The sequence below is a fragment of the Cajanus cajan genome, chromosome 7 (genome assembly GCF_000230855.2).
Source record: "Cajanus cajan strain Asha chromosome 7, NIPB_CcT2T_4, whole genome shotgun sequence".
In the NCBI taxonomy this organism is placed as follows: Eukaryota; Viridiplantae; Streptophyta; class Magnoliopsida; order Fabales; family Fabaceae; genus Cajanus; species Cajanus cajan.
Window position 1 is genome coordinate 32,560,534 of NC_138523.1, and position 27,165 is coordinate 32,587,698.

At 35.5% G+C, this 27,165-nt stretch overlaps 3 protein-coding genes across 20 annotated transcripts; 2 read left to right on the top strand and 1 right to left on the bottom strand.

Annotated features, from left to right (window-relative positions):
• The first annotated feature begins 8,355 nt into the window (after positions 1-8,355).
• Positions 8,356-15,237, top strand: LOC109810464 (uncharacterized). 17 transcript variants are annotated; one of them, XR_002240746.3, is made up of 8 exons: positions 8,356-8,763; positions 8,900-9,090; positions 9,735-9,845; positions 9,951-12,091; positions 12,935-13,022; positions 13,465-13,780; positions 14,416-14,602; positions 14,930-15,237. XR_002240746.3 is itself a non-coding variant. In XM_020373927.3 (6 exons), the coding sequence occupies exons 1-6, from the start codon at positions 8,670-8,672 to the stop codon at positions 13,621-13,623; spliced, it is 2,784 nt and encodes a 927-aa protein (XP_020229516.2). In that variant the 5' UTR covers positions 8,356-8,669; the 3' UTR covers positions 13,624-15,237. The 17 variants fall into 17 exon arrangements, 1 of the variants encoding a protein (XP_020229516.2); XR_002240748.3 differs by having other exon boundaries at positions 14,969-15,237; XR_002240749.3 differs by having other exon boundaries at positions 14,978-15,237.
• Positions 15,238-16,005: 768 nt separating this feature from the next.
• On the top strand, positions 16,006-16,881 carry LOC109810451 (dehydration-responsive element-binding protein 2F). The gene has a single exon (XM_020373913.3). It carries the CDS (start codon positions 16,006-16,008, stop codon positions 16,879-16,881), a length of 876 nt encoding a protein of 291 aa, XP_020229502.1.
• A 1,841-nt stretch (positions 16,882-18,722) lies between these two features.
• LOC109810482 (exostosin family protein) lies at positions 18,723-27,116 on the bottom strand. Of its 2 annotated transcripts, none has more exons than XM_020373956.3 (15): positions 26,691-27,116; positions 25,797-26,220; positions 25,505-25,598; positions 24,704-24,890; positions 24,358-24,613; positions 23,530-23,745; positions 23,341-23,427; positions 23,124-23,258; positions 22,522-22,635; positions 22,173-22,420; positions 21,959-22,039; positions 21,462-21,693; positions 20,312-20,410; positions 19,982-20,167; positions 18,723-19,185 (listed from the first exon to the last, which is right to left on the bottom strand). In XM_020373956.3, the coding sequence occupies exons 2-15, from the start codon at positions 26,148-26,150 to the stop codon at positions 19,087-19,089; spliced, it is 2,388 nt and encodes a 795-aa protein (XP_020229545.2). In that variant the 5' UTR covers positions 26,151-26,220; positions 26,691-27,116; the 3' UTR covers positions 18,723-19,086. The 2 variants fall into 2 exon arrangements, with proteins under 2 accessions (XP_020229545.2, XP_029129636.2); XM_029273803.2 differs by lacking the exon at positions 26,691-27,116 and adding an exon at positions 26,577-26,597.
• Between the last annotated feature and the right edge of the window lie 49 nt (positions 27,117-27,165).

The window sequence follows — 27,165 nt, forward strand, 5'->3', positions numbered from 1 at the left end:
AGGGCTCATTTTTCCGGACTCCAAAATTTCGTCCAGACTTCCTATAGCTCGAAATTTCTCTCTTTTTCTCTCTTCCCCTCTCTTTTTGTATTTCTTGAGATTTTTGTGAGGCATTGTAGTGTGAAGGGTTGCCAAAAAGCACCCAAATCTCCATTTTTGGAGATCAATAGAGCTCGTTCAAGAGGTATTTCAGCTAATTTTCCTCTCTCTTTTTATTTCTTATTTTAATAAATATTATTTATAATAAAAATAATCATGTAGACATTTTAGGGTCAATCGTATAATTCTAATTTCAAGCATGTAAATAATTATTAATAAAAGGGGATCTAATATTTAATTTATTATTTCTTATTACGTTAACTTCATCATAGGGTACCGATTTAGGGCGTTGTAGGGGTGCTTAATACCTTCCTTACACGTAACCGACCCCCGAACCCAATTCTGGTTATCAAGGCCATTATTGAATTCTTTTAAAAAAACCTTTTCTTTTTCCAATGTTTTGAGTAAAACATTGGTGGCGACTCCATGAACCATTTTTCAAAACCATTGATTAAGGATTAGTCTGGTGTCCGGGCATTCCTTAATTGATGAGATCTTTAAAAGGATGTCTAAACCATAGGTCGCAAGATCGGAAATTTTTGGGTTGCGACAAGCCCTAAAAGAAAGAAACCATGTCCTAAACGAGGAGCTTAAACAGCTCAAGGAACAAATGGCTAAAATGCTCGAGGCCATGAACAAATTGCAATATGATGACCATAGTGCTAGTAATGTTGGAGACAATTCCAAGGACCAACTTAATGCCTTGGAGGAGAGATTGAAATCTATAGAAGGCCATAGCTTTAACATCAAGGAAGCTGTAGAGATGTGCTTAGTACAGGGCATTGAATTCACTTCGAAATTCAAAATCCCCGACTTCTCCAAATATAATGGAACCAGTTGCCCAAGGGGCCATCTAACAATGTATTGTTGAAAGATGGTCGCTTATGTTAGTAAAGAGAAACTCCTTATACACTGCTTTTAGGAGAGCTTATGGAATGTGGCGCTAAACTGGTACATACAGCTGGAGGGGGAAAGAATTCAAACCTGGAAACAGCTCGCTGATGCATTCCTCAAGCATTACAAATACAACATCGACCTGATGCCCAATAGGTTAGACCTTCAAAACCTGAGCAAGAAGGGTGATGAACTTTTCAAAGCGTATGCACAAAGGTGGAAAGAACTAGCTGCTCAGGTAGAGCCCCCGTTGTCGAACAAAAAGATTGTAACCCTCTTCATCAATTCCCTAACTGGACCTTATTATGACAAGATGATAGGGAACACATCAACTCTCTTTGTCGACATAGTCATTATCGGGGAAAGAGTCGAACAAGATCTAAAAAGCGGGAAGATAGGAAAATCCCCCGAAGGCCAAGGGTATAAGAAGATTTTTGGGGGAAATGAAGTCAATGTTCTAACCACTTTCGCTGCTCCTAGAATGACCAAAGAAGCACCAAAGGCGGAAAGCGAACTTGACAAAATTCCTATAAGCTACACATAATTATTCCCTCAATTGATGGGGGCATCCATGCTGGTAAGAACCCCACCGCTAAGAAAGAAGCAACCGCCTTACCCACTATGGTACAGGCCCGAGAAAACTTTCAATTATCACGCTGGGGCAACAGGGCATTCCATTGAAAACTACGAGGCCTTGAAGCTTCGTGTATAAGAGCTTATTGACACCGGGCGGCTCAAGTTTGAGGCCAACACACTAAACATCAATGAACGACCAGGATAAGTACCAATCTTGGAATGGTCTGTTGAAAATCTATTGAGGGTTTCTTTTTTTCTTTAATAAAAAATTTTGCTCAACTCATGGCCTTTGCCCATGGTCACGAGTTTATACAAAATAAGGGCTTGTATAAGTTTTTACATCCAATCAATAACATACGTCAAATCTCTATTTCATTCATTTCTCCCTTTTATCATTCTAAAACCAATCACAAAAAAACATACATAACTAAAGATAATAAAATTAATCAAAGCTTTGAACATCTACGATGCATTATCTTAGTCTAAGGTAGATAAGGAGATCACTTCCTCGAAACACACAAATATAAGAAAGTGATCAGATGCAGAACCATAAGATTCTTATTGCACAAGAGGAGTCTTACAAAAACTTAAACTTCAACTCAATTTGGCTGATAAAAGAAGCACAAATCTTTGTCCATGAAAGAACTCTCAACACCTATAGGCCAAGGCAGCATCTTTCTCCTTGGTGTATGTGACGGGGGCAGTGTTAATCATCGAAGGCATTGGTGCCCCCTAACATGGATGGCAGGAAGTTTTGTCAAAGTGAAGAAGTATTATGCAAAAAAAAAACATCACTTGCAAAATACTGTTAGGATGAAAGCCCGTAAAAGGTGTCCTAGGCAAAAAAAGAAATCAAAAGTTCCCGCTAGGATATGTCCTAGGCAAAAATTAGGATAAACATAGCAAGTGACGACTCTCTAAGTTGAAAGCCAAAAGGCGGCTTGAATACTTCTACAAGAGGCCAAAAATTCTACAAAGACTCTGCCCGAGACTCAGACATGTAGTCCAAGATAATTAGGAGAATGATTATAATTATTATCCAAGGAAATGTTTGTTTAAAAACTTAAACACTGACCTACCTCAACCACCCATTTATTCTAAACACCTTTTGTATTCCTTTCTGTATAAAACTTTTGAAATTAATAAATCATCCTTCTCTTTCTTTTCTTTCTTCTCTAATCACAATGACGTATATTGTTGATGGATGTCAAAAACAAGTACAAAAAAAGGAAAAAAATGAAAATAACTTGCTGGGATGAAAACCCGCAAAGGGCATCCTAGGCAAAAATTAGGGAAAAAGAAGAGAGAAAAATACCCGCTATGATACATCCTAGGCAAAAGTTAGTGTTTCTAAAAACAAAAAGAAAAAGGGAGAACCCCCAAGATAGCTTAATGCATTAATCGACCGATAAAACTAATGTTACGCATCAATTAATCGAGGCAACCTATTCGTGGGAAGGAGAAAAGGAAAACCACCTTCTAAAAACTAAAATCAAAACATGCATGGCATGCATCTAAAAGCATTTCACACACTTAACAAATTTTCTTTATCCAAGGGGGATTATTCAAAATATACAAAAAAAACTAGCATCCTGCATAAAGTAGCATCCAACATTCTTTGCATCTCAATGAGAAAAGCAAAAAAGGGAAACACAAGTTCTAATTGACATCACCCGAACAAAAGACAAAAATAGCCCAAACTAGGGGCATCAACAATGTCAAGCACAGACATCACTCGAGAGGGGATAGGATCCCAAGCCACAATCCCTCTCAAAAAAATTATCCTTATTGCCCAACATCTCAAGGGTGCAATTCATCAAACACAAAACACTCCACCAACAAAGGAAATAGGATCACAAACCACAATCCTTCAGAAAACTCTTCCGTCCATCGACAAAAGGGCATTTCTGACAAACCATATGCAAGCAATCAGGTTCAAGCATCAACCACTGGCCTGGAGAGGCTACAAAGAATATTCACCACATCACCTCACAAAAAAGGATGATTCACTGCCCACTAGCACAAGGGCACTACCTACCAGCAATCCTTGTCTTCATCAGACATCCTCGCCAAAGAAAAGAGGCAATCAGATCATAAGAATCAACAATATCAGTAACCAGCCTGAAGAGGCTGACATAATAATACTCACCGTCAACAGCCAACCTGGAGAGGCCGACATAATAATACTCACTGTCAGTAGCCAGCCTGGAAAGGCTAACATAATAATACTCACCATCAGCAGCCAACTTGGAGAGACCAACATAATAAAACTCACCATCAAGAGCTAGCCTGGAGAGGTTGGCATAATAATACTCACCATCAGTAGCTAGCCTGGAGATACCAACATAATAATACTCACCATCAGTAGCCAGCCTAGAGAGGCCGACACAATAATACTCACCATCAGCAACCAGCCTCAAGAGGCCGGTATAATAATACTCACCATCAACAGCCAGCCTGGAGAGGTGATGGAATCATGCCAAGGACGCCAAGAGGTGACATCTTGAAGGAACCAAGAGGAATGGGCTAGACATGAAGATTTGGGCCAGTCAAAGCTCAATGGGCCCGATGGGCTTGGAAGGCCCAAGTTGATCCCTATATGGGCCACACCTTGAGATACACATTTTCTTTTATTTTGTATATATTTTATTAGTATAGATTTCATATATTTTGGTCTTGTATTTTGGACCACATAGGGTAGCATTTTTGGGCCATAGGCTTATTGGGCCTAGTTTTGGGCTTCATGGGCCTTTGGGCTTTTGGTACCCAACATTGGGCTCATTTTCATTCTTGTAATTTTTCCTTTCTATTGTATTTGATTGGCCATTGTATTTAGGCCATTAGAATAGGAATGTAAGAGGAACAAGTATTAGGCATGAATCATAAAGTTGTAATTACATTTAAGGATAATTTGAGTTTCATTTGAGTCACATGATTTGTGCCAAAGGTGGCTGCACATGTGAACACTTAAATGAACACTAAATTACCTCTAAATGAAATTAGGATTCTAGAAAGGAAGGTTTCACATGGGATAGGCAAAGTGGACGTTCAAATTTGAATTTAAATTTAATTCGAATTCAAATTTGGCGCCACTTGTAGCACATGGAGTTGGTGCCAATTTTCCTTGGATTCGTGGCCTTAAATACTTATTCCTTTCACTCTTGTAATTACTTTGAATCATATATGAGAAATCTAAAAATTTGCTTCAGCACATTTGATGGAGACCTCCCTTCCATGGTTGACAATGGCGGCTTGAATAGGGTCACCTTGCCCATGATCTAGGCTCACCAAAGGTTAGGGAGTGGGATGTTTAAGGTGGAGAAGGGATGATAGGCGTGAGATAGTGAAGGTGGGCGGAAGTGTATGGAAGCTCTATGTAAGTTGGCTCACTCCAAGTGAAGGTGGAGGCCACTCTAGGGTTTCACTCTCCAAGGGTGGAGAATTAAGGTGGTTAGTCGAAGTTAACCTAGGGACTAAGGATAGGATTTGCAGCAAAGAAATGCTCTCTCAAATTCATATGATCCAAAGTATTTACAAGGTGTAGTGCCTTGGGTATTTATAGGAGTGGGAGTCATCTAGGGTTGCATTTGGGGAGTGCATGGCCAAAATTCACAATGCCAAATGCACTCCAAATGAAATCCAAATTAACCCTAGATGTAACTTGGTGGCCAAGGATGGAATCTTTGGGATTAGTTAGGCTACATCTAGGTGCATGATAAGACCATGCAACCTTTGCCCTCTACTTGGGCCTAAGCCTTTCTAACACCAAAAGTAGGTCCAATAGCCACAAAAATACGTCTAGGTTTTTGTTCCCACCCTAATCAAATACCTTAGCCCAAAATTAAAAATTTATGATCTAAAGCACCCCATAATACAAGGGTAAAATGGGAAATACAAAAGAAAATAAATCCTGACTAAGATACTCCAAAATACAAGGATAAAATTAGAAATACAAATAAAATAAATTCTATGGCTAAAATACCCCAAAGTACAAGGGTAAAAAATGAAAAATCAAAGATAAGGGCAAAATAGGCATAAAAATAAATTCTAGGCTACCAAAGCTTAGGAGAGTGATTAGTGTATTTTAATCTTGAGAAGCAAGTCTTCTAGGGTTTTGACTTCCCTATCCTCTTCCAATCTCCTAGCCATTGGCCTAGTGATGGAGATGCCCTCAAATGCATCTTAAATTCACTCCAAATGAAACTTAATTAGCCATGATTCACATTCAGCACATGGCAGCCTGAAGAATTTGAATTCAAAATTCAAATTCTTGGCACCAAAGTTCAAATTTGAACTTAACACCACTTTGGCTTGGTTAGTTGCCTATTTAAGTATCTTCCTTCACATTTGTATTCACTTTGAACCTTTAGAGAAATCTGATCATATTGATTCAGCTTCAATTCTCTCCTCAAAGTCACTTTAGACACTTAGAAAAGTTCCTTGAGAGCTTCTAGGATCTAGCCAATTTGTGAGCAATCCATTGCTCACTTTTGCTTTGGTGCTTCCTTTCAATTTCTTCCATCTATCTTCTTCTTCTCTTTGCTGGATTTGACGTCCAGAACTTGGATCAAGGAAGAGCTCCAAAGCTGGAGCAAGCTTAAGGTGAAGAACATCATTCTTCTCCACCTAGTTTGCCATTAGTGCCTTACAAATACAAAGACAAAATATACATATACAAGTATCTACTATATACAAGGTACAAGAACTCAAACTATACAAGGGATATATAATAGAGACTACGAGACTAAAAAAAGGAATCATACTCAATGCTCATATTCATCATAGGTCTAAGAAACACTTCCTTTGTTGAAGCCTCCTAACCATGGACCTAATTAAAGGCCCAATGGTCTTCAAGTGTGAGTTCTCCTATGGATCAACCTTCACCCTTCTTGGTCTTACCTCTTCCAAGGGGATCCTTGGAGATTAGATTTCCATCACTCATGAGTTACCTTGATGACATCCCACATTTCTTTGGTAGTTGAGAAGCTATAGAACTCGTTGTACTTTGTTTGAATAAAAGCAATCAAGAACGTATCTTGCTTTAGTGTTAAACTATAAAGTGTTGTAGTTATCCTGAGTATATTCATTCTCAGACTTGGTAATAGCAACATCACCTTAAGTGATGATTCTCCAAAGATGGTATTGGGTGGATATGAAGAACATTTCCATTCGATCTTTCCAATATGGGTAGTCTTTTCCATAAAAGATTGGGGGCCTTATGAGAGAGGGTCCTTTTGGTAGGTACTGTCCTTCACTGCTTTCCATAATGGATCTTTGTCCTTTAGCATAGTTAGATACTCAATCCCATCAAAGGTTGAGCCTTGATACCAAATTGTGGAGAAAAGATAAACACTAAAAGGGGAGTTGAATAGTGTATATCAAAAACTCGCATGTTTTCTATAGCGAAGTAGTAATGCTTGTTAGATGAAGTAAGAAGAGCAGTTAGATGAAACATTGATTATTTTTATACTGGTTCATGTCAACCATCGAGACTACATTTATTTCTCAATCCTACTAGATTAAGTTTCATTATCTTTAAATAAAGATACATGTATTCTTTTAACAAGCCACTTCTAGCTCAATTCTAAGTATTCTTTGATTTGCCTCTTCAAGCAACTATCTAACTATTCTTTTAACAACAAGTCTCTCCAAGCTTAACAACCAAGTATTCTTTAACAGTCAAGCTTCTCCATGTTTATGAATAAGTATTCTTTTTCAGACAAGTCTCTTTAGGTTTTCAACCTTATAACAATGGTTATGAGGGATACAGAGCAGTTGTGTTTGTCTCACTTAGACGTTATACAACCGATTACAGAGCAATGAATGTTTACACGAAATAATAGATTTGTAGAGAATATGTTTTTGTACAAATTAATATATTTATGTTCATTCTTTCTTCTTTCCTGTGCACTGAGTCTTCTTATATAGTATCTTGAAGAAGATGACCATTGCAATACTTTTGAATCTAGCTCACAAGTTTGCTTCATTTGCCTTCATCGTTTTCCCTTGTGGGACAGGTAACCATTTGATACATTTAATGTGAACATTAAATGCATTTCACCAAATAGTATCTCTTATTTTATCAAGGAGACTACTTATCATCTTTTCATATCAAATGAAGCTTGTAAAAGCAATGTCAGCGTAAAACAACTATAATAGTGACTTTATATGCTTTTTTTCATGATTTTAGGGAATCGTCTTTTGACTTAACGATATGTAAACTTTCTAATATTGTAGTTTATCTTTCTTCTATTAAAATTAACCAACAAACAATAAAAAAAAATATAATAAAAAAATTAAATTAAATAAAAAGTTATAAGAATCTTTATAACTAGATATTCTTTTGTCAAAAAAAAGATTCTTTAAAACACTATCATACAAGATAATAATTTTGTGTTTAATGTGTAAGAGTTGATTTAATTCATAAATAATTATAGTAAATAAAACTTAAACTAAATAAATTTTTTTAGTCCTTTTTTTTCAAAAATACTTTTATCGTATAAAATAACAAATCCATATATTTAGTTTCTATGCTGTAAAAAAATAGTTTTTAATTAATTTGAAAATTTAAATAATGATTTGACACCTCGCAGCCTAGAACTGAAATGCACGAAGTTTTCAAAATAAAATAATAAAGAACAATCCGAAACAATCAGTCGAATTATTTTCTAAAAAAAATACTTTTTACAAATTCTAAATTAAATTAATATTCAAATTAAAAAAATTAACAGCTGTCAAATTTTTTAAAATTTGGAGGATAAAGCATTTTTCAATAATAAATGGTGACAAAGTGTGGCAGCGTGTCGAGCAATCTTTCCCAAAGGTGTCTTCCGGCTTCCTCTTTGAATCCCCCGCGCTTCCAAACCACCGAAACGCGATTGTTCAGGTCAAAATCGCGTTTTCACCTCAGCATTTTCCGAGTTTCAGTTCCTCTCAATCATTATCGCTACCGTTTCCGCTTCTCGCTCGCAACTCCTATGACGCAATCGCGTTGCGCGCGGCGCAAGAACGCTCCTCGCATTCCTCAAACCCTCGAACAGCGTCGGTAACCGCAATTGGCAGCAATTTAGGGTTTCGGTGCAGTTGAAAACACCAATCCCATGGATGGTGACGACGATCCTTCAGCACTTGCATGGCTTTGGGTCGTTGAAGCCCTATCAGCCTGCAAAAAAATCTCTCCTCCCACTTTACAGCGTAAGCAACCCATGCTTCAAAACAACCTCGTTTCCTTTCCTTTATTTCCCCCCCTTTTTCCTTTTGATTTCATTTTTGATGAATAATTTTATGATTAATGTTGTTGTTATTGATATTGTTGTTTTTGTTGTTGTAGGTATGATTAATTCAGGCCCTGTGAAGGATGAGAAATTAAGTGAAACCACAAGGGAATTGGTTGCTCTGAGGTGTTTGGAGGAAGTGTCTGCTTGTGTGGTTGACACTGACGCTTCTTCTACCGTGGATTCCAGAGTTGGATTCGATTTTTCGCGTGGTTGTGAAGATGTCCTCCAAGAAACATTGGGTGAGGTAAAACAGTTTCAAATTTTAAGTGTTTGATATCATGGTGGGAAAGCATTAGAACTGATTTTGCCTCTTGTCGAAGTTGATTTCAATATAGATGCGGATTTTTGGTTATTGTTAGGTAAAATTGATTTTTTCACTAAATCTTGGTTTGACTTAAATGGTAATTTTTGAGTTAGGTTGAAAAATTTACCCTAAGTTTTGCATCAAACTGGCTTCAGGATGAAAGTGTTGAAATGTAAATCACTTCACTTCAAAATCAATTTTGGCCCAAATCAATTTTGCAAACGTTCACCTAAACACACTCTAAATCTAAGTCACTTTTGATATGTAAGTGACTTAGTTTACTTTGTAATAATGTTAGAAGCTATTTGAACCAATTCGGTTACACATTATTGAGCTGTTGTTTGCTTTGAGAAACGTTTCTTTTTTTACTTTGTGTTTTTGAACAATTACAAATGTGTCACTTGATTTATACTCTGTTTCCAGCTTTTATAGATTTGTACCGGGAATAATGAAAACATGGTTTTTGTTGTTTTAAGGCCCTAAGTAATTTATTTGTTATATTTGATGAAGGGAGCTTCATTGTTATGCTAATTGAGATGAATCTCTCTCTCTTCTCTCTCTCTCTCTCTATGTAATGTATGTAGTTAATCCCATTATCAAAACTGAAAATGGCTGGAGCAGAGCTTTTGAAATGGGATGTTCAGCCATTTGTTAAGCACAAAAGAGCTGACACTTTTAAATGTCACTTAGAGCAGGTAATTGAAGTGTCATTTTCTTTTGAGAACTTTCCCTTATGTGAGATTTATACATTTTCATTCACCATTTTTTAATGGTCTGTTTCTTTTCTGAATGCTGAAAAGCTGAGAGAATCGATCTTGGAAGGTACTCATCCACATACTGATTACATGAAAGAAAGAAGTGGGTTATTTCCTCAGAATGGAAGTTATACAGTGGCTGTAAGTGACGAAAAATATGATCATTCAGATAAGGATGCGGGGAACTCCACTGTTGCAAAAAATATGGGAGAAAAAGAGAACTCAGTGTCCTTAATTTTAGGTGACGGGAATAAATCTTCAAAAGAACACATGCTTGATAATAATTTTTTGCCATCTAAGAGTAGGGTTCACTCAGCTGATGATCATCTTACAAGACACCGTGGAAAGCAAGTTTGTATAAATGAATGTGATGATTTCTTTAGAAATTCAAAGAGGATTAAATGTTATGCATATACAAGTTTTGATTCTAAGAAAGAAAAACCAGTTTCTCAACTCAGACAGGAAGCTTCAGAACAATTAACTGAAAGAATTCTTCCAAGTTCTGAGCAAGGAAAGCATCATGCTGACAACAATAACATGGAAATTCTGGGTGATGTGTCCTCAGAGGATAGTCACAATAAATGTACTGCTTCAAAATTGTGCCAATCCAGCAGCCATATTGAAGTCTTTCATGATGAATCAAATATTCCTTTTAATGATACTTTGATGCTTCAACATTCATTTGGAGGCGAAAATTTTCAGCAACGGCAGGTTGAGTCAATTTCATATATTGCACTTCCAGATAGAATCCAGCATAAGATTTCTGGAACTAAACCCTGGTCTAAACAGGAAACAGATTTACAACTCGAAGATCCTAATGGCTCACTGCGGCAAAGTGCTAGTGTTAAAGCTCCAGATCATACCGAGAATAGTTGTGGGGTAGAGATATCGGGTGCTATTGTTTATCAAGGTGAAAAGATTAACCTTGTGATAGAAAAGAAGGCAGAGCAAAATCTTTGTTTGAAGTGTAATGAAGGTGATCAATTACTGATTTGTGATGCAAATGTTGTCCAACCAGTGGTTCCTGAAAATTGTCTTGGTATGACAACCACCATTATGCCTCAGCACACCTATGTAGCTGAACCTTGCAATAATACATCAATGGATGAAACTGATGGCACTGCACATCATGCCATTCCAACAAATGATTCTAATGCAGAAAAAAATCAGCATATGATTAATTTACACCAACCTAAACAAAAGGAACCAGATATTCGACCTTTAAATCTCTCTCAGAAGCCAGTTGCTAGTGATAAAACTAAAGTTGATATGGTTAATGAATGTGGAGCAGAGTTATCAAGTGATGGTGATGGATATCACAATGAAAAAAATTATTTTGAAGCAAGGACTGAATCAAATGAACAAAATCTTTGCATGAAGTGTAATGAAGGTGGCCAATTACTGGCTTGTAAGAAAACTACTTGCCCATTGATGGTGCATAAAAACTGTCTAGGTGCATCTGCTCAGTTGGATGCAAAGGGCAACTTTTTTTGCCCATTTTGTGCATATTCTCAAGCTATTTCAGAATATCTTGAAGCCAAGAAAAATGCTTCCTTTGCAAGGGAAGAATTAGCCATATTCATTAGTAAAGGTATACAAAATCAAGCTGCAGAACTTGTTTATGATTTTCAAAGACAAGAACATTGTTTTTCAAGAAAGAGTAGCAAGTGTGAACATAGTCATGTCAAAGACAACGAAAATGACCAGTTAACAGGGTATGAAGGCAATAGAGAAGATCAGGATGGTGGGCATCCAAATGAAGCAAATAATCTTCAGTTTGAAAAATGTCATCAACAAGCTCCTATACCATGCATTCATTCATCATGCAGAGAAAAGGAAAATGTAAATAATGGATATGATAAAGTTTTAAGAGAAGAGGAAATAGGTGAAATGCCAAATGCAAAGAGCTTAACTGGTGGAAGAGTTGAAGAAACTGAAGTGTCAACTGATCATGTAGATAGACATGTTGGTGATAAATTTACTTGTGAAAAAACAAATATTGCTCCTGTTAATAAAAGCAATGCTGGAGAAGTTCCGCAAGAAATGATTAAACAGCACAATATTGATGGAACAATAGAGCCTGTCCGAGCACATGATACTGGAAAAGAGGAAATTTCTGAACATGAATGTGAAACGCATAGTATTCCTAGATACACCATGAGATTCCGTGAACATGTAACACAATGGTAAGTTCCTACACTTTCCGTACCATGTTTGATTAACTTCCGATTAGTTGAGCTGCTAAGAAATTCTGCCTTTTGTCATGTGCAGTGCTTTAAATGTTTTTGGTTACAAAATTTTCATAAGGATGTATTTGTTTTGTTTCACATGCTATGAATACTTTTTTTGATGTTGAAAGTTTGTATTATTGATTCAATTTTTTAATAAATTCCTGAAGTCAAGTTAGGTTTGAGCTTTTGGCTTGTGTAAGCTACTTTCAGCAGGCATTTGGCTTAAGACTTGATTTTTCATACCTGAGAATAGTACTCTGGGAATGTTATGCATAGGAATCTATTAAACTAATATTTAGTTTACTTTGACCTTTCTAGGGAATATTGTAATTTAGTCCCAGGAATCTTCCTATTTTTGGTTTGAGACAACATTCCATGTTTGTTTATTTTTCAAAAATATCCCTAATAACTAGTCTAGCAGATTCAACGAGGAAAACACTGTTGCACATTTACCACAACAACCAGAGCCTTTTCCAAATATGTAGGATCAGTTACATGGACCAAATGATGCCAATTTATTTTGTCAAAAACCAAATCTTTAGAGGCCATATTTTTCAGAACTATTCCTGTGGAATAAGAATAAACTCATCCGTTCCTCTAGTGGAAATGATTTTGTGGGAATCCTAATTAGATATAATATCTGAGTTAGTATTGTGCGGGAATGTATCATTCTACCTCAAGATTTCTGGGAATGAAAAAATAATTCATGAACCAAAAGCAGCCTTATGGTAATAATTACTTTTAAAGGAATGACATTATTAGGGTTATTCTAATTTGATTGGTTATTTTGACTTGCAGCAAACCCCAAGCAAGCCCGGTATTTCATTGTAGTCAGTTTAGACGAAGGAAAATTCCATGGACAGCTGAGGAGGAAGAGCTGATAAGGGTATCATTTTTCTTTTCTTCATCATTTCTTCCGTGTAGTTTGTCTTCATACTCTTTATAAACCCTAAACTGTAAATCCTAAACCCTAAACCCTAAATTGCTTTATGTTTCTATATAAACATCATTCCTCTGAAATGTATTTCTTTTGCTTCGACAAATATTCATTGATTTAGAACAATCTAATACTGTGTTAGTGCATGTTTGAATTCTCATTGGTGATCTGCGTATTATTTTTTCACATTAAAATGGATCAAAAGAAATTAATAGTTTCTTCTCTGATCCATGCTTGAGGTGTGTGGATGAGAAACCAAACACCCACTGAGAAAGTTAAATGACGTGGATTCATGGATGTGTTTCTTCCACTTAGAGTTCTGCAGCTTAATGTATCTCAAGGATATATATGTTTTCAACTGTTGTCATAATTGTTTTCTTTCTCTGTGAAGGAGGGAGTGAAGAAGTTTGGGTTGAATGACCCAAAGAAATGGAACAAAATTTTAGCATTCGGTTCTTGTGTGTTTGAGATGACTGGTAAGCGTCGGACATCACAAGACCTAAAGGATAAATGGAAGAACATGTGCAAAGCTCACTCAAAATCAAAATGAAAGGCATCATCTCAAATGATACTTGAAAGATTGGTCAGTCTGTCTGCTGCTGTTCCTCATTCTCATCTGACGACTGCCAGTAGTTGAAAGTTAGATACAATTAGTATTGTCTATACAAGGACTCAGCTCTACCATGAACTACTCAATTTGTTTATGGGTAACCCTATTATATCTTATAAAATATAGCTTATTAGATCTGGATTGAATCTGTGTTATGCACTTCCTGTCTGATTTGATGAATTTTCTGTACCATGTTCTTTCACTTCAGGAGATATTTTAGTCCAAAAGAAGATTATTTTGCATCTAGTTCCTCTTGTCTACATATTATTGGTTGATAGAAAGAATATGATCCATATCTAAAAATTATCTGTACTGGTATATATAGTTCCAGCAAGGTTTTTGTCTCAATATCTTAACCTCAAAAAGAAAGAATTATGGTTCATGGATCTTTATTTATGGCTTCAAAAATTCAGTTTTCCTCTTCCTGTTCTCTAAATGAAAACAAACAGTTAAAGTTGATAGTAGTTGGTAGAAATTGTGGTTTTGTTCTCCGCTCGTCTTGATATTCTATGAATGTAAACAAAAATAATGAAGCAGATTGCATTTATATCAAGATGTTGGTATGCGATAGACATTATCTTTTTCGGCTCATCAATGTGCTCAAAGTTCGTTACTTAGTATCCTAGGATCTTTTTTGTTCATCAAATTAATCTGGTTGAGTCAATTGTATGACATTTGTTGACACTGTTGTTTGCTTATGTTTAATGCATTTCATTTTTTTCTTCCATCCAGAGTCCAGAAACATTTGGCCAATGATTTTTTATATTGTTACAGCTAGTCTCCCATTACATTTACAGCAATCACTTTACCCGTACAAGAAAGGTGCAAGATCTTTTGCCAAGAGAATCATGGGAGTGGTGCTTTACATGCCATTTCAATAAGGTTGATTAGTTCTGACCACTTGATTGCCAATAATAAGGTTGATTTATCTTTGACCATTTAAAACAAACAATTGATGTAAATTTTCACTGCAAGCGATCGCTTGTATAAAAAGGTTTTAGTGAAATCTTGATGATATAATATATCTCTATATATTTTCCATAGGTGTTTCATGTTAATTATCTTTTCACAATTGCCTGTGTATATTTCCTCCCCTTTATTTCTTTCTTTTCCTCCCGAATGTATTTCCAGTTTGTCTTGTAACCGTAAGTATATCTGTGTCATACGGTTGCCTTATATGCAACAATTTTACCGTACCATCACTCACATTGTCATGTCTAAATTTGCCTTATTTGGTTTTAAGTAGGCTTTTTCCAGGCTTCAGTGATAAGAATGTAATTCACAGATGACACAGGTAGGCATGGGATAAAGGTGAACTGGGTCTCGAGAATCAGGTTGTGGATTGCAGGAAAACATGTGAAATGTAGCTCGTGAAATTGTAAAATGTTGAGGTGGATCTTTCTCTTAATTCTTCCGTTGGAGGACAAATTCAGCCATAGTATAGAATCCAAAGATGAGTGTCAGAGTTCATTCAAAGCACTCACAGTTACTTGGAAAAACTCTTGTCATATACTGTAATCACTGCCTCAACATTTAATAACCTTTTTTCTTTCACATCGGGGATCAAATGTCATCTCTTCATTTGTAAGTATGTTAGCAAATTAAAAACCATTTAACACTGCTATTAACATTTTTGGACGTGAAAAACGGATAAACGTGTAATTTTTTAATTCAAGATGGTTTTCCTATCAATTTGAAAATCCTAGGTTGACTAAGTTTTAAACAATAGTTAATCGATCATAATAAGAATGAACGAAGTTTTTCTTTGTCTTAACCAAAGCAGTAATCATGTAGGCTTGAATAATCATGGGTATGCAACATAATCCATTAACCACCCGTGACATTCAAAAGCAGAATAGATATCTAAAATAATTCGGTCAATCAATTAAAAAACGATTGACCTTAATTCCAAGTTAATATTTTTTCATCTTTTCATTTTAACTATCCCTTTGTGAAACAAGTTATCTTTTGTATGGACAGCAAAGATATAATCATCTACAACATGTTAAGACCATGCAATTTCTTAGTTGCAATAATCAACACGTGTAATTTGCGTAGTTTACAGCAATATCAACAGAATTCATTCAACCCAGAAAATTCTTGGTAAAAAGAAGAAAGAAAAAAAATATTCAGTATATGAATGAAACTATCTGTGCCTTCACTAAGTAACGGTCACATGGCCACTTCTCGAACCGTGACAACATTAACACCAAACTTCACACTTGCTCCTACATATCCCGCTCCTTTCCTCCCACATCATGCATCAGTTCCAAGTATATATCATCAACACCTTGCCTTGCTCAATTCCCATCATTACCAACCATGGAAGGTTGCAAAAAGTCTCCACTAAAGCCTTGGAAGAAAGGACCAACCAGGGGCAAAGGTGGCCCCCAAAATGCCGCATGTGAGTATAGAGGTGTTAGACAAAGAACATGGGGCAAATGGGTGGCTGAGATAAGAGAGCCAAAGAAGAGAACCAGACTCTGGCTTGGCTCCTTTGCCACAGCAGAAGAAGCTGCCTTGGCCTATGATGAGGCTGCAAGGAGACTCTATGGCCCTGAGGCTTACCTTAACCTCCCCCACATGCAACCTAACTTCACCACTTCAAAATCTCAAAAGTTCAAGTGGTTCCCTTCCAGGAACTTCATTTCCATGTTCCCCTCACGTGGACTACTCAATCTCAATGCTCAACCGAGTCTCCACGTCATCCACCAGAGGCTGCAACAGCTTAGGCAAAATGGGGTGGTTGCAATTCATCAATCACCAGATCATTCAAGTTCATCCACTGATCCAAAGGTGGTACAACTTGATAACCTAGGCTGCCAAAACCATGCAGAAACTCTCCCTCCAGTGCAACATGATCATGCTCAAACTTCACCTCAGAAAACACTTGGTGATTCTGAGGAGAAGCCTCAGATAGACCTACTTGAGTTTCTTCAACAGATGGGAATACTAAAAGAAGAAAGAGGGTCAGAGAAAACTGAGAGCACAGGAAGTTCAACACTGTCTGAAGCTGCATCAAGAGATGACAGTGAACAACCAGGAGTGTTTTCTGACATGAGTGTTAACTGGGAGGAGTTGATTGAGATGCATGACCATGGAGTTGCGGATAATTTTCTTGCATCAGAAGGTATCCAGTTTGAAGCATGTGACATAAACGAGGACCTTACTTTCTCTTCTTCCATTTGGAACTACTAAGAAAACTAGTCAAGAAAATATAATATAAATATTTTATATGGCTTTGATATGGTTGAAACTAGTTAAGAATAGGTGATAAGTAGATCAAGTGATCAACAAGTACTATAAATATTATATAATCAGAAGGTGTTGGACCTTTGATTTACTACAAGTACTCTATTATTGTTGTGTTTTCAGCAGAAAAAAAAATGTCTTGATGTTGGCAGCTAGCAATGTATTAGAGGGAAAGTAGCTTAGTCCTGATTGAGAATGGAGATATATCAGTCTGCTAGTAAAAACAATCGACATATTTTCAGTATTGTGGGGACTTCAAAGTGAAACATTAGTATTTTATGTTTCCTACCCCTTTTGCTTTGTTTCCTCAACGGATGTGAGTCAGATAGGAGAAATTAATTATTATCATAATCCTCGATTATTATGGTCTCAGTCAATTTTCATGCAATAAATAATGAAGTACTTTAAGGAAAAACTTATTACTTATACTTTTCCTGCTTATTAAACACACCTCTCATCCATTTTTTTTATATATAAAATTACTTAATACTCTTTTTTTTTTTAATTTTTTTCTCAAATAATTACCTACCCTTCTATTTCTTCACACATTTTCTTTTGGAAATTACTTTACGAATAAATATGTACTATTCTAGAAAGTAATATTCAAAACTATTTTTTGACAAAAACAACAGTTCTAGAAGTACGTGTTTGTTCTGAAAATTATTTTTAAAATGATGTATTTGTTTCGAAAAGTATTTTCTAAAATAATGTTATTTATTTCCTGATATATATGTTTGTTTTTGGCAACATTAACCAAAAAAATAAGCACAAATTTAATCATAATCACACGAATATCTGCATCTTGAAAAAGCAATGAGGACATCTCGAAGAAAATATACAAACTTTTTTCTTATCATGCTGCTTATCACTGCAAATGTCAACCCTTATCATTAAAACCTGCATTGTATGGTACAGTAAAATTGTACAAATCATATAAACTTGTATCCATAAATTGTTTAAAGTAAAATCATTCATAATTTCCCAAATAATAGAAGTAAAACGGTAAACGTTAATGATCATCCTAAAATAGATTTTGCTATCACTTGAGAGAAACATTGTAAATTAGTAATCGTGAATTCCTTTGGGCATTCTAATATCTAATTAATTTTTTCTTCCCAGTCCTCGAACTCAGTAAGGATGTTTCATAAATTTCTTTGAAGAAATTTGCTTCGTCGGTTAACTTGGTTGAAAAAGAAATACAGAAATAAGATCAACATTGACATATTAAGTATAGTTTGTGTTAATCTCACTTTTGGGGTGCCGTTCTTGGTACCCCATACCATCATTTCTCCAACTTTCTCTAGCTTATCAACTTTCCACTTACCCAAAAAATACTTGTGTCTTCTCCATTATTGTTTTATCTTCTTAAATTGTATTTTTTTTTTTGGTTCGTCCCTGGAGTATCTACCGCCGACAGCAGTGACTAATCTCCTCGCTACGTTGGAGGCACCTCAAAGGGTGGGATAGCTGGCCCCAAGATTTAACGTGGCTGCATATACAAGGCAGGATTCGAACCCCTGACCTTGCTTAAGCGTGGATCAACCCCTACCGCTGAACCACACGCTTGGGGTTCTTAAATTGTATTTTGAAGTTCAACATATTACTCATTTATCAATAATTATATTTAATTAAGAGGTGTATATCATATAAATATGTAATCAGTATTAATATCACTTTTTCTTATCAACAACTACTGAGTGCAGTATAACACCACGTTGTCAACCCAAATCAAAGATCTGTAATGTACTTATTGATATCTATGGAACAAAAAAGAAACAAGAAAAATATATATGTAATCATTTTTTTCTCTTGTTTTTTCACCATAATAATCTCTTGTAAATGACATAATTTTACAATTCCACATCCTGGCAGCCTGAGAGAATAAAGCTCTGAAAAAAATACAAAAAACTGATGCATTTTACATGCACATTTATGCGAGAAGGGAAAAAGAATAATTTATGTCCACCCTGATTGAATGATTTACTGCACTGGAGATGGTAACCACATATGACAAACTTAATCTTCACTTTCTTTTACAAATGACAAGAAATTCTTTTAATCTTGACCCCGAAAATGAAGCAGAAAGGTTATCCTTTCCCCTACTCCTCTGGAAATATCTTGGTCTTGTAGTCTACACACTAACCAAGCTCTTTAGATGGTGCTTACCAAGCACTGGTTAGGTAATCCAAACTTCTTGTTGTGGCGAACTTGTTTCCTCCAAGGATCATTATGTAACTTGTAATGCAAAACCTTGATTAACACAAAATCTATATAGTCAAAAGGTTAAATTATATAGACAAATACACTCATTAATTGCATATGTAGATTACTCATTTTCCACTTTGCATATAATGTTGATTCTGTTAATTGATCGTGTGTACAAGTTAGTGTATCCAATTTGAAATTAATTGCCCCAAAATCGATTATTGTTAACTAGGACCATCTGTCTCATTCCACATTCTCAACTGAATTAAAAATTGGAAATTAATTATTTTTATGAGATCTAAAAGGATCTAGTCCTCTTAACTCTTTTCGAACCAAGACATTGTATGCTCAATGATCATGGTGAGAACCAGCAAAAACTAATCCTGAGGTATTGAAAAGCATAACTAAATTAGAAAAATGCTAACGGCACTCTAATACTTTCTTGATAATATACCCTCTACTGATAATTGAAAATCACAACTTTTTGTGACTCTTATCACTAAATCAGGAGAGAGATTGAGGACCAACAAAATTTGTAATTTTGAATAAATTTCAACCAATAATAAAAAGAGTATTAGAAAGAGTACGTTAAATTAAAATGATTCTGTTAGCTGACTTCAGAATAGTTTCAATATCATAATAACAAATAATTTAAGGGGTTCTTTATGTTGTGCCTGTAAGGAGGGGGCATTCAATCAGCATTCTGTGCAATCATTTAGAAATTTCTTGTTTTCTTCCAACTCTGTCGTCAAGGCTTAATGATCATAACACCTAGTTGCTAGCCAACAACTCGATAGTTTACAATCCATTCTATAATAGTTTTGACAAATGAAGAAAGTACCTGTATTAAAGTGGCAGAGGCATCATCCTGTGTCAGTTTTAAGAATTCAACTGCCCAATCATCAACATGTCCAATAGCAGCCTTTTGCCTTTCAGCTTCAAGCATAACAGAATCACGATACATGAATCTTTGCCATATTTTCTGAACATTTGCCAGCTTCAATTTGATTTCTGTCTCATTGAATCCCTGCAAGAAGAAGTGGATTATCAACCACTCAATCAGTCTTCCCTAGGATGACAACTTCATGCAAAGCACCTTGATTTAAATTGTATGATAAATTACGCAATAACTCAAAACAAATTAGAGGAAAAAAATAGCGAAAATAAATACCCGAAGAATCTTTATCAAGTTTGGAATTTCCTCCTCTTGTAATCGAACAGCAAAGCTGTCATAGTTGAGCATATTCTCGTATGGTAGGAAAATCCCATCCTACAGAACAAGGAAACAAAGGCAAAAGGAATACAGTTACCATCATACATAATTTCAGTCATTTCAGTAATTACTTTCAAACATATAATACTGTAAACATGAAAATGGAAGCTTAAATAAACTATTTTCGTCACTAACAAATAGCTGTGAATCATTTCTAAACTACTCATAGGATTTAACGTGATACAGACATTCTGAAGATGATCAACAAATAATTTTCAATGTAGGCTTAAATATGTTTTTAGTCCTTTAAATTTAAAACTGATCTTTATAGTCCATGTAATTTTAAAAAATCTTGTTTTAGTCTTTATACTCAAATTTTGTTAGGGAATCTGTCAAATGAAGTCACCTAAAATCTACCTTCTGTTAATAAAAACATGATATTAAACCTCATTGATACTATATAATTGTTTCAAACTGTCATTTTCAGGTATGTTATTGGTGATCTGAGGAACTAAAATAAGATTTTTGAAAATTATAAGGACTAAAAATAAAAATTTTAAATTTAAGGGATCAAAAAATAAATTTTTCCTAACTTTGAGGAACTAAAAACATATTTAAGTTTTCAATGTATTATGTAGAAAATCTTATTTACTTTGCATTTATTGTTAGAGATTTTATAGGCAAGTCATATCTAATTTATAGGAACTAAGGGTCTATTTGGATACAGGCTTAAAAACACTTTTAAGAACTCCTTTTACTGAAAAATGTTCTTTATTTTCAGTAGAGAAACTCTCAAAAATGCTTTTAGCTTGTATTTGAACAGGCTCTAAATCTCTTAAGATTATTTGTATTTATTGTGATAAGCCTACATAAACGTGGTGTCATTTAGACACAGTTTCAGCATCTCTAGCATCTGTTTTCCTCTCTTTCAACACATTACAAATCATCTTTCTGTAACATCCAAGTGTTTGTCGAATTCAATTCCTATTCCTTAGCAGTGACAAAGCCAGGTCACTTGAAATTAATTACAAGCTTTGTACAAAACCATTTTTAAATTGATTCAGTTGGGGAAAAAAAGTAAATGAAAAAGAAGAGCTTAAATTACCACCTGAATGATCACAGGAATGCATCCTTGCAAAATACTGTCTTCCATGCGACCACTCCAACCATCTCCAGGAAACACTCCGCAGAAAACAGAGCTTGCTAGATCCATGTGATAGTTTTCAGAACGCTCCGGGGTCACAATGACGTCTTTGGCATGCTGTTTCCCAAGTTTTCCATCCTTGTTAGGGCTTGATCCAAACTCTTCTGCCAGCTTCTGTCTGATACCCATGCTATACCTGCACCACTTCCAACAATCTTCAAACCAGATCTTCTATAACATTTAATAAAATATCTAAACCTTAAGAAACTTAAGGTGACCAACAATATATCCAACAAAGCTTTTTAACAAGAAAGTGGGAGAAATTATTCAATTTCATAAATAACATTTGGCAAGAGGATATGAAGGTTAACAATTTGGGAAAATGTGAACATGCTTTTAACACAATATATCACATACTGCATGCTTCAACAAATTCCTAAATAGTTTTCAAGTAAACTTACGAATCTTCTGGTCTTCCATGGGGATACGCTGGTCCTAAATTCCCATTGAAGTAGAACAGTGTCTTCCGCTGCTCATGAGACCTGAAAACAAATTATAACATGGTTGCATCGTTTGCTTTGAAGAAACTGAATGAAGAGAATAAAAGATTCAAGCATAACCATAAAAATGATGCAATTGACTGAGGTAAAAAATAATTTTTGGACAAATATTTACCTAGCCCAAAGTTTTAAAGTCAACACATTAGCATCGGGAACTTTCCAAGCAGGAAGCACAAGATCTTTGTCGGGGTCAAAACATGGATGAATGCCTCTTTTGTCAGAAGGGATTTTATCCCAGTTGTCAGCCCAATAGGCTGTGGTTGAATGGTTATGCTTTGTGTTTGTGTTTCCCCAGTGAACTAACATCATGCTGTTCCATATCTCCTTGGGAGCATAGCAAGCACCTTCATCCCATGAAAAAAACTGCCTTCAAAAGCAAATTATTAGCACCTACTTTCAATAGAAAATACAGTAAAAGTTACTTCATTAAGAACATTCAACATGGGATCAACAATTCTCCTTACCCAGATGTGGTCCCTTCCTGAAGAGCGATTCCAATAAGGATATTGCTCAACAATGTGATTATATGCGTTTCTATAATATTCCAAAGTGAGAGAGCTTCTCAATCCCATATGCTCCTGAATGTTATAAAAGGAAATGTAGGAAGAAGTGAAAAATAAGAGTGAAATATGGAATCAATAGCAAATGCTAGACTAGATAGATTTATATCTTTATATTACAAAACAGGTCTACAACCCAAGAATTAACTAAACATAATCTGAGCATTGCTGATGGTAAGAACAAACAAGTAATATATATATAACTGAAGATCTATCACTCCATTCTAAAAGAGAGAAAAGAACATCACATGCAAGTTGCAACTGTCTTTCCCATTTTGAAATTACTATTCAGGAACATCAGTGGAAGAAAAATTCATGAACATGGTAACATAGATATCAGTGTTGACTGTCATGTCATCCAATTGATGACAGATATTGAAACTCAGAAAGATCTGAAAGCACTAGGCATGAAACACTACTGCAATCAGTCTTTATAAACATGCCACATGCAGCAATAGATATTCTACAGATATATTCTGGTAAAAATAACAGTTAATAAAATATACCTGCATACTCAAGTGAGGAGCATCATCAGCACGAGTTATGATACATGAATCAAGAACAGGAACAAAGAAAAAATCTGCCTCTTCACCATTTAGTGTTCGATGAGGACTAGCTAACAAACTCTCGTAAAGTGCAATCTGTAGACAAGCAGCAGCACATGATAAATGATATGTTAAATTTGACCAAATGAAATGGTCTTATGTAGAAGTCATGAAATACCTGGGCACCATACAATTGTTCTGTCCATACAGTTACATTATTGCCATCATAAATTCTATTTACACACTCTAACTTAAAATGGCGTCCCTACAATAACCCAAAAAGAAAGATAAGAATAGAAAATAGAAAAATAAAATCAATTTTTCTCTCTTGGGATGTAACCAAGTGTGACACTCAGATTATACTGACCTCAAGTAGCAAGCTGTTGAACTCTGGGGGCAAATCATAAACATATATAAGAGGCCTTTTCTTTGCAACCACAGCATTAAGATTAATCAGTTTTCCATTGGCATAATTATCATCAGGAATATCAATCTGTGCAGGACGAAGCCAACTAGGCCACTCTCTTATAGAAGAAATCACAGATGGTGTGCTGCAATCTACTCCATACCAGCCATTGTCACACTGAAAATACACTATATTCATCTTATTTACTGAGATGGGATGGAAGTGACCATTTCACAGTATAAATACACAAAATTCAGTTTATCTACATAAAATGAACAGAAACAGATATAATTTATACAGCATTGAATGTGATAGTATTTTCATTTTATCTTAATGTTGTTACCCTTGAGAAACTTATCAATGTCATTTAAAGGAATAAAACTAGACATTATGTTGGACAGGTACAAGCTTGCATTTAGTATTTCAAAGTGATGTCATTCTTGTAAATGTTCATTCATCTTTCATTCATTAATATTTAATCCTTCATTGATATTTCATACTTCTGTCGTCTTTAATTTCTTCTCTATAGGTTTATTCTCCTCCAGCTTCAACTTATTTGGTTTTAAAATAAATATAGTAAGAGCATCTTTTCTTGGAATGAGACTTTTCATTATGGACCTAAATGTTTTAAAATAATTGTCTTTATCTTATATGTCTTAGTAGTAATTTAGTTGCTACTAGTCAGTCCCTACAAGAAAATGAAAACTATAGATGATTGACAAAGTTTTTCTTCTAGTAAACAAGTAAGACAACAAATCCATGCGTCAAAATAGTAAACAAAAGAATCACCTGACAAAATCCACCACGACAGTGTCCATGTCTCGAGCATTGATTAATACAAACAGACTCCACAGGAACTTCACAAAGTCGTCCAGCAAGACCATCATATTTGCAGTCACATTCTTCTTTAATTTTCACCTTGCCAGCATATGCTTCAGCTGGGTCCACATTACACCAACCAGCTATGCTACCATTAGTTGTAAACACATCTTGGTCAATTTTTGTCCAATTCACTATTTTGGGACCGTCAGGTTCAGAAGGCACACTGAAACAGATGAAAGGAGTGAGATTTGAATAATACACATTGAGAAAGTTAGCCAATGAAACTCAATACTAGGAATCTAATTTTACATACTTAAATTGAAACCCACATGTCTCTGCCAATGGTCGATTTGGATATTTTGTGCCTTCTCCACAGAAGCACATTGCTCTTGTCGTGTCACAGTTGGCTGGGCAAATTGAGACGACCCATCGCCCAAATGGTTGATCTGGTGATCCTTGGTAATTGCATTCCAATTGCAATTTTTCAGTGCATCCATCCCCTGTCACCTCAGAAATTAGCATGATTGATCAGACTAACTAGTAAGCAAAATATGCCTTTGTACAATAACCAAACATATTCAGGAAATGGTAGCAGCAAGTTATGTAACTTTCTTCTTTGTTCTGTTTTAAGCATATCAGAGAATGTTACTATGTCTATAGCAATAAAAAGAAATAGTTAGAACTTTGAAGTAACTAGTAAGAGATTTGAAATACTAGAAAAGGTTAGTGTTATTTTTCTGAGTAATAATAGTATACAGGGGAATTACATATATTATATATATACTTGTCCTAACCTAATATTTATAGGGAAAAAACCTTGCTATCCAAATTACAGAAAATAAAATAGAATCAAACAAATAAAACATGTCACATTTATTACATGTCAAATGTATTTCAAGTCAACACAACCCCTCAAGGTGGTGAATGGATATCTATCATTCCTAGGTTGCAGGAAAGATCAAAGAATCACTCTGTGAAAAGTCCCTTATTTAATATATCTGTTAGTTGACTCCTAGAAGTGACATACATTGCTGCTATAAGACCACTGCGCAATTTTCCATTAAACATTATGTATCAGGTCAAAAAAATAAAGGATGTAGGGGAAAGAACTAACCAGAATAACCATGAAAACATCGACACTGTCCCAATTCTCGATTACAAACCCCCAGGCCACTGCATTCATTTTTGCAGTTATTTTCACCTATTATCTGTTAATCAACAATAATATTAAGGTGCAAAAATAACTTTTGGCGAGAAGATATCAAGTCAAGGCTAGTAACAACTATACTACTTCTGAAAAACTAACTTGCAGAAATATGAAACCTCTGAATTAACGACTCAGAAAGAAGACAAGAATTAGAATCTCAACAAAAAGCCGGAAATAAAAGATACGAGTGTCACCAGACCTCAGTAATATTGACTTCCTTAACAACAGAATCACAACCAGCAAGCCACTGGCCAATTTCAGCCTTCCATGGCGCACCCTGATAAACAACTGCTCCATGCAAGTCAGCCGGAAACTGACCTTTAATATCAACTGCAGGCCATTCCTGGTCCCGGTTGCTTGGGAATTCTGCTGATGCATTAGTCTGGATGCACGAGTCCTGAGCTATCTTAAAATAATTGAAAGAAGGTGTCAAAGGGAACAAGAATAAATGTACTACAGAAACCAATGCCAGAACAGAAGCAATTGTCGCTGCAAGAGACCAAGAGCACCTCCACTTGTTCATGGAGAACAAATCTAACAAGTCCCTTGCCATACTAAACCACAAAACACTACAAAACAAACTCTCAGTCTTCTGATTCACCAAGCTGCCTTGACATCATAACCTGAAATACCAACAATAAAATCACCATCACCATTCGAGACAATGATCAAAGCCTTATCCCATTTGTACATTGTTGGGATTCAAAAGTTGCACATCAATAGAACAAGAAGATGAACATAGGTTTATAAGCACAATAGAGTCTCCCTGGTGAACATAAGAATATAATACTCCACCTGAAAAATATATTTCTACCAAAAACTAACACATCACACATATCAAAAAACACACACGTACCTATACCATTACAAAGCTCAACTAGGCTTAAAACTAAGAAAGCTTTTCTTTTGTTTATGACATGAAGAGAAGAAAACAGTGCCAGCAATTAACAGCTACTAATGCAGAGTAAAAAGTGCTAACCGATTTTGGAATTTCAACACAAATACCGAAGAATCACAACTGAGTTCAATAAACAAAGGCAACTATCAGATGACCCCACATTGGTATTCTGACATCTGCAGAGCGTTGACTCACCTTTCTCGGATCTGAATCTCCAAACACAACCTCAAGCGGAGATTCAACATGGGCAAGAACCAGGTTTGCCCAATTCAACAAATTAATTGACAAGGTGGCTCCTTTAAAGCGCCAGCTACTACAAATCGCAAAAGGGTCAACGGGAATGCCAAAAATTGAGGCTTTTTTATTAATTTTTTTTCCGGCAACTATCTCAGGTTCTCAACCACGTTGTGAACACTTCAATTATATATGAACGTGGGACCACTCACTTGTAATTCTCTCATCCGAATGTAGCATTCTCAGTTTTGGTTTCGCATTTAAAGGATATTGATTTTTGAAAGGGATGATTAACATTGAAGGGGTGGAATGGAATCTTTGTGGGCTTTCACCTTCAAAAGCCGCCAAAGTTCTCTTTCTCGGAAGATGAATCAGGTCCCAACTGATTTTCACGTTAATATTTTGAAAAGACTATATTGCCCTTATTGCTGTTAGG